General features: G+C 42.3%; 1 protein-coding gene across 1 annotated transcript in view; it reads left to right on the top strand.

Moving 5' to 3' along the window:
- LOC123243083 (solute carrier family 2, facilitated glucose transporter member 5-like) overlaps positions 1-8,211 on the top strand; it is a 35,851-nt gene that overhangs the window by 21,914 nt on the left and 5,726 nt on the right. The window contains exons 5-10 of the mRNA XM_044671260.1: positions 857-1,009; positions 1,720-1,845; positions 4,034-4,221; positions 4,505-4,615; positions 6,113-6,214; positions 6,875-6,950. Of these exons, the coding sequence (XP_044527195.1) occupies positions 857-1,009; positions 1,720-1,845; positions 4,034-4,221; positions 4,505-4,615; positions 6,113-6,214; positions 6,875-6,950 (756 nt within the window). The remainder of the gene's footprint in view (positions 1-856; positions 1,010-1,719; positions 1,846-4,033; positions 4,222-4,504; positions 4,616-6,112; positions 6,215-6,874; positions 6,951-8,211) is intronic.

Genomic DNA, 8,211 nt, shown 5'->3' with positions numbered 1-8,211 from the left:
TCTCTCTCTCTCTCTCTCTCTCTCTCTCCCCCTCTCTCTCTCTCCTCCGACCGCTTTCTGTTTCTCTCTCCCTTTCTATCTCTTCCCTCTCACCCCCCCTTCTGTCTCTCCCCAAGACAATGTAATTCAGGTGATATATGGCTTCTGTGGCTTCCCATCTCCTAGATGTTTCCCAGCCTCCCCTTGTTGCCTCACCCCAACTCCTAGGATCCTAGAACTCTCCTGCTTCCTATTTGCCCAGGAAGTCTTCCCTGAAATGGCCCATCCAGAGGTTCCCTTCCTACATGTTGAGGTTAATTCATAACTGAAGAAACAATCCAGGCAAGAGCATTTTAATAGCTAGGAAGGCATAATGGATGGGTCAGTGGCCTCCCCAGTCAATCCAAAGCACCTGATGCAGTGAAACTGATTTTGATGTATTAAAAGCCATTAACCAAATAAACCAAAATAACCACTGCACTATATTTCTGGTCCGCTAGAACTTACAATGAAAATGCTACAGATATAAAGTGAGTCAATCTCTTCCCTCAAGGAGCTTATATTTTGTTGGACCACGGGAAATGTAGTTTGACAATTTCCACGTGTCCATAGAAAATATATATACTTTTAGATGACATCTCCCAAATTTCACTTTTACAATATCCTGCTTTCCAACCATGTCAATCCTAAGGGAAGGGCTTCATTAAAGACTCATGCATCAACCCATTTCCTGCATTCTCTTCTCTTGCAGCTCTGGGAAAATGAAGAGGTCGAGCTTATGTAAATAATGAAATGGGAGAGATGTGCATGGATTGGTATTGCTGCTTCTGACAAGACTAATATAGCCTAATTTTATTTTTATTTTACTCATTATCAGGACTGTCTTCCAATGTTGTCCCCATGTACTTGGGAGAGTTATCCCCCAAGAACCTGAGAGGGGCCATTGGTGTGGTCCCCCAGTTATTCATCACTGTTGGAATCCTTATAGCCCAAATCTTTGGTCTTCGGAGTATTCTCACAAGTGAAGAAGGTAAGGCTGATGTGCTTGTTGTTACTACTTAAGAAATTATTCCTTTTTTCACCAGGCATTGAGGAGAGGTAATATAGGACCCAGAAAGAATGTTGGAATTGGAGTCAATCAATCAACCAGCAAACATTTATTCCATACTTGGTTTATTCCACTTACAATGAAAATGCTACAGATATAAAATGAGTCAATCTCTGCCCTCAAGGAGCTTATATTTTGTCACAGAAGATAACATGCACACAAATAAATTACGTACATATACAAAATAAATTCCAGGTAATTTAGGGAGGGAGGATACTAGCAGCTGGGAGAGGCTGGTCTCCTACAGAGGTGAAAGTATTGAAGGAAACAACATATTCTTTTGAGAAATGGAGATGAGAGGTGAGAGTATATTCCAAGTCAATGAAAAGGCACAGATTTGGAAGATGGAATGTAATGTGTAAGGAATAGTAAGTAGGCAAGTTTGGCTGAACTCTAGAGTGAAAGAAATGGAGAATTTAGGTCTGAAAAGATAGTTTGAGGGAGGTTGTAATGGGCTGAAAAAATCAAAAGATTTGGGTCGAATCTCAGCTCTGTCACATAGAAACTTTGTGAAGCTGGCCAAAATCATTTCCCCTCTGGACTTGAGTTTCCCTATGTACAAAATGAACCATTTGGATTCAAGATCTCTGAAGTCTCTTCCAGTTCTAACTGTGCTCCTGTGATCTTGGTAGGATGGCCAATTCTTCTCGGTATAACTGGTATTCCTGCGGCTCTGCAGCTGCTTCTGCTGCCTTTCTTCCCAGAGAGTCCCCGGTACACCCTGATTCAGAAGGGAAATGAAGAAGGAGCACGAAAAGGTAAGGCTTCCCTGGCATATGTCAAAAGTTCAGGATGCTTCGGGGCTGAGGAGGATTGGACTATGAGATTCCTTCCAGCTGTCACCCTCCAGGCTATGATTAGTTTTCTGAAAGTTGAGGGGACAGTTAGTGGTTATGAAAAGAACTGATCTCATTGAAGGTCTCAGGGAAAGGCAGTTTTCGGTTTTAGTAGGAAGTTAGTTTCAAAGGTTGTACTCTGGATAGAGGGAGAAGGCAGGCTTTAGAAGGCATTATTTCATTATCATGATGACAAAGGGGAGGAAAAGGGACGTGATGATATCCCTAGACTCAGTGATGGTTTTGGCCAACTCTAGGGAGATTAGAAACATTCTTGTGTTTTCTTCTCTCATTGAGATCTTAAAAAAATTAATAATTATTTAAATTAGATAAAATTCCCTCTATATCGCTCCTATTAATGCTCTCAGAAAAACATTCCATTTAATTAGAAAAAAGAAAAGAGATAAAGAAAGTAAGAGAAAAATACTCAACACAATCAATCAAATTTTTTAAAATCTGAAATAAATGTAATGTTCCATCCCCATCAACTTCCACCTCTTCATAGGAGTGGGTAGAGGTCTCTTCTCTTATCTCTTTGGGATGTAATATAGGATTTTTAACCTTGCCGTGCTGGCTTGGGGGAAACCTATCAGTTGCCCTGGTTTGAATGTTGATGGTGGCATGAGACATAAGGCAAAGTACCAACTGCCAGTTGAGCCAAGAGTATATAAAGCCCTGAAGACCCAGGGCTGGATTCTGTTCTTACCTGACTTCTCCCTGATCACTCACTTACCTCTCAACCCCACCCCCCTTAGGCCCCGGGTGGTGGGAGTGTAGAACGTGGGTAGCTAGGCCTAGAATAGAGTAGGGTTTTAAGACCTATCTTCTAGAGCAACTCAGTAATATTATTGTCACTGGCAAAGTTTAGGCCAAGAATAACTTTATTTATCAACCAGAGACCGCATCATTCTGACCCAGGACTGCCTGCCCTGGGTCAGCAAAGACCATCCAAACAGGATCTCTACCAACTTTAGTCAGATAATCTTTCACCATCAGATCACAGTATTTCCTAAATCTCTTTCCACTGCCTTGTTCCCTTACTCTGTTATCAATAAACCCCTTAACTAGAGAATTCTGTGGTTATTTGCCTACCATCTAAGGCCAAGGAGAACAGGCAACAGGAAGAGTTCTGAGTAGTTTGGGCTGGAACAAACTCCATTGCTGAAGGGCAAGAAGTTTAACATTCACTTCCTGCCAGCCTGCCATTAACCAATAGGAAGCTGCTTCCTCAGCAGGGAAGGGGCTGCTTACCTGATATCTTTTTTTTTTAAACCCTTACCTTCCATCTTGGAGTCAATACTGTATAATGGCGCCAAGGCAAAAGAGTGGTAAGGGTGGGCAATGGGGGTCAAGTGACTTGCCCAGGGTCACACAGCTAGGAAGTGTCTGAGGCCAGATTTGAACCTAGGACTTCCGTCTCTAGGCCTGGCTCTCAATCCACTGAGCTACCCAGCTGCCTCCTTTACCTGATATCTTAAAGTAGCCTGGTGGCAAACAGTGAGGTTGCTCTGGACACTCAGTTACCTGCATCGGATCCTTGTTACATTTATAAACAAGTTTGAAGCCCAGACTGGGTATAGCTCACTCCATCCTTACAACCAGCACCATCTTCCTGTTAACCTTATTACCAACTTAAGGCCCCTCTGACCCACCTATTAATTACAGGGAACAACTTAGATCTTCATAATTTTTGCATAATGCATCTTTATTTGCTTTGTTAGTTTTTTCCCAATTTACACTGTTGTGTATATAGTTTTCTTGGCTCTGCTGACTGCAATCTGCATCTGTTCATATAAAATCTTCCCCTGTTTCTCTGCATTCCATTCAGTTTTTCCTACACTATACTAATATTCCATTACATCATCTATGGACCACAGTGTGTTTAACCATTCCCCAGCTGATGGGCACCTACTTTGTTTCCTCTTCTTTGCTACCAAAAATAAAAATAAAAATATGCTCTAAATATTTAATATTTATGGGGCCTATTTTTTTTTAATTAATTATCTCCTTGGGGGATATGCTTAGCAAAAGAATCTTTGTATCAAAGAGTACGGAATTTTTAGTTAATTTATTTGCATAATTCCAATTGTTTTCCTGTCTTCTCATTCAGCCTTAAAGAAACTGAGAAACTCTGATAATGTTGAGGCAGAGATGGAGGAGATTCGTTTGGAGGATGAGCTGGAGAAGGCAGCTGGCCAAGTGTCAGTGCTGAATCTCTTTAGCACTAAGGCACTCAGGTGGCAACTCATTTCCATTATTGCCTTGATGGCTGGCCAACAGCTCTCAGGAGTCAATGGGGTAGGTAAAGAAATGAGAAGAACCACCTTGAGGGAATTAGGAATCATGTCTATATGAAACAATATGTGGGAGAATCTCAAGGCCTGAGAGGAAACCTGAGCTCAGTCTTGTAGACTTTCCTGTGGCAGGAGAATTGACTTTCACTTCTTTAAACACCTACTGAAAAGCACTAGGGGCCCAGTGTCAGGACAGCTTTGAAGACTAAGTTGCCAGGCGTATCATCCCTTCCTCTGGTCTCTCTTGTTCTGGCCCTTTCTAATGTTTCCTATACTGTGATTTCCAGGTCTACTACTATGCAGACAAAATCTACGAGGAAGCAGGGGTGAATGAAAATGATGTCCAATATGTCACAGCGGGGACAGGTGCAGTCAATGTGGTGATGACCTTGTCAGCTGTACGTATATCCCAGATCCCCGTGACCTTTCTTTCCATAATGAAGTTAGCATGTTTGAAAGAGATCCCAAGGGAATTGGAAATGGAGACCCCAAGAGAAAGTGTCCACAGAGGAACTCTTGTTCTCTATGTTTATGGCTATGAAATTCTCTCTCCTCACTTACACTCCCTCCCACTACCCCAAATTGACCTTTTTCTATTTACAGATATACTATCTATATCTTTCATGGTTCCAGTTACTTATATGTCATATCCCCATGTAGAGTGTCTCTTTGTATCCCTAGGACTTAGCACAGAGTCTGTCCCATAGTAGGTTCTTAATAAATTTTCATTGACTAGCTTCAGCAACCAAGGAACACTGAACTCCCACACAGTTGAACAGCTGCCAATCTTGACCAATTCTTGCCAGTCAGTTGCTGAGTTCACTGCTTCTCAGTTGCTGAAGCCAGTCAGCCAAAGAATACTTATTAAGTACCTACTATGTGCCAAATGCTAGGGATGCAAAGAGAGCCAAAAACACTGGCTTTATCCCCTGCCCTCAAGGAACTGCCATTCTACTGGAAGAAACAACATGTAAGGAACTATGTCTGTGAAAGATATATATAGCATAAACAGAAGATAAACTGAGGACTGCCAATGATCTCTGCACACATTAAAATTCAGTGCCTTCTAAATGATGGGGTCTGGAATCAAACCCCAGTTGATCAGCCCTAGTTATAGTTTAGTCCATGGGGAACCGGGCATCTATGGAAGTAGGATAATACCTTCAGCTCATCCAGTTCAGTCACTGTGGTGAAGAAGCCCATGCTGGTGGCTATAAAAAGAAAAGTCATCACTGGGTAGCTTGAGGTTTCTAATTTTCAGGATTCAAGTGCAAGGAGAGATGGAAATATTCTGAACAATATATATGTTGGTCATACTAGATCTCAGGATCTAGGCAGATGTCTCCATTTCTTTCCTTTAATTTGGAGACTTGAACTCCCTCTCCCAGCCAGGCTGGAAGCATAGTGTCCAGGCACAAGCCTGATCCCATTGCTGATTGGCCTGGGAGCTTTGAGCTGCTCTGTCTCTGACCTGGGCTGATTTGCCCTTCATTAGGCAGCCTCTCTTCTTCCACTCTCATACTGGTGCCAGACTGGGTGTGATCATCCTAATCAGCTTTGATCCTCTTGCAGCTCAGAAGTCCTGAACTCAGGCAATCCACCAGCCTCAGCCTTCCTTCCCAGGATCAGGGATTGAAGCTCCACTCCCAGCCTCCCTCTTGTTCTTTAAGCGTCCTTGTGTCCTGGGCCTGTCTTCAGACTCACTTAGCCCCCTTTCCCAATGTGAAGGAGGCATGAGTGTCAGGTGGGCACAATAGTTCCTGGGCTGCTATGTCCTGCTGGGACTGAACCTGCTGCTGGCCTGGAAGAGCCCAGGGCTGCCCCCCACCCCCACCCCAGGGCTGTCCTGGCTTCTTGACTATGACCTTCCTCACTTGCGGTCTCCTCTCCTTCAGGTGTTCATTGTGGAACGCTTAGGCAGGAGACTGCTCCTTCTGATTGGCTTCAGTGTCTGCTGCCTGGCTTGCATTGTGTTAACAGTAGCCCTTTCACTCCAGGTAAGGAGCCCCCAAGATCCTGGTTATTTAAAAAGATCTGGGCCTTGTAGGATGGGGCAAGGACTAATCTCTGTCCAGGAGAACAAGGTCACTCTTGCCTCCCACTTTCTATTTTCTCATCCTAGCTGTGTGACCTTGATCAAGTACCTTTACCCCTATGGACTTCAGTCCAGGTGTGAAATTAATAGGTTGTACTTAAGAGATATCTATGCTCCCTTCCAACTCTAAATGATCCTATGAAACTCTCTGAACCTCAATTTCCCCATTTATAAAAATGTTCTCAAGTTCTAATAGCCCTCCTAATTCTGACATTCTGTGTTTTAAGGGCCCTCTCGGGCCTGTATTATAAGGATATGTCCAATTCTAAGTACAATTCTAAGATATCCTAGAAGAAGCAGCCTATAGAGCCAGGACAAGTGGATTCTTTTCCTTCTTCTCTCCCTTTTGAGAGAGTATCGTCTATCCAGTCTCTATTACTGCCCAAACAGTGAGACAAACTCCCTAAGCAAGGAAAACAAAATTAATGATTTTTATAAGCACCAAGAAATAAAACCTAGGCTTCCCCTGGACCACCCCTTCTATGCTCTGTCTTCCTCCCCTTTGATTCCTGGTAGCTTTCTGTTCAGCCATATCCTTGATGATGGTGGTTTTCTTCCCTAGGACACCGTGACTGGGATGCCTTATGTCAGCATTGCTTGTGTGATCAGCTATGTTGTGGGTCATGCCATTGGGCCTAGTAAGTATCTGATTATGATATCATTTTCCCCCAGGCAAGGTAGCCCACTGAATTCTTTTGATGTACCTTCTACACTAGTTGTAGAAACTTCTCAGATGAGAGAGATCTATTTAGTGCTTTATAAAAGGGTTCCATTAAGAAATTGATAGAGGAACCCAAAATGTTACAGAGGAGCTCAGTGAGAATTTTTAGTATAATTTTACCATTTCCTCCTTAAGATCCAATAGTTTCTTTTAAAAATTTGGATGCTATACCATTTGGTGCATACACGTTGAGTACTAAAATTTCCTCATTGTCTATACTGACTTTTATCAGAATGTAATTACCTTCCCCATCTCTTTTAATCAGATCTATTTTTATTTTGGCTTTGTCAGATATCTAAGACTTCTGCCTTCTTTTTCTCAGTTGATGCCTAATAGATTTTCTCCATCCTCTTACTTTTACCCTGTGTGTGTCTACCTGCCTCATATGTGTTTCTTGAAAGACAACATATAGTGGGATTTTGATTTCTAATCCACTCTGCTATTTGCTTCTGTTTTATGGGTGAGTTCATCCCATTCACATTCAGAGTTTTGATTACCACCTGTGTATTCCCCATCATTTTTATTTCCTCTTCTAGACCTGGTCTTTCTTCTTTCACTCTTTCCTCCTATACTAGCATTTTGCTTTTAATCAGTCCCCCTAATCCCCACCCTTATTTTACTTCCCTTCCCACCCCCTTTCTTCTTCCCCTCTTATTTTCTTTAGAGCCTCTTAAATTCCCTTCCCCCCTTTCCCTCCATTTTGGCACTTCCCCCTTCTATTCCCCCCCACCTTGGTTTTTTCCTCAACTTCACTGTTGTGTAGGATAGAATGCCTATCATAGAATACCCCAATGGATTTAGATGCTCTTCCCTCACAGAACTAATTCCACTGAGAGTAAGGTTTAAGTATTACCTAGTAGCACTCTCTTCTTCTTCTTATCATAGTATTCTTCCCCCTCCATGTCACATGCACATCTTTATATGGTATCGTTTATCCTATTTTTTCTTTTTCCTTTGACTTTCTCTTGGTGTCATTTTATATTCCCCCTTCCCCCCCCTTTTTTTACACATCATCGTAAACCACTTAGTTATAAGAATTATTCATACAAGTAGAGGTTGGTACTACTATGATACAGAATGCAGTTTTGTTTTGTTTTTTTAACTAGAACCCTTACCTTCCATCTTGGAGTCAATATTGTGTATTGGCTCCAAGGCAGAAGAGTGGTAAGGGCTAGGCA

Source organism: Gracilinanus agilis, chromosome 3, assembly GCF_016433145.1.
Source record: "Gracilinanus agilis isolate LMUSP501 chromosome 3, AgileGrace, whole genome shotgun sequence".
NCBI classification, from domain to species: Eukaryota; Metazoa; Chordata; class Mammalia; order Didelphimorphia; family Didelphidae; genus Gracilinanus; species Gracilinanus agilis.
Note: the sequence above shows the minus strand (reverse complement) of the source record. Positions and strands in the feature narration are given on the sequence as shown.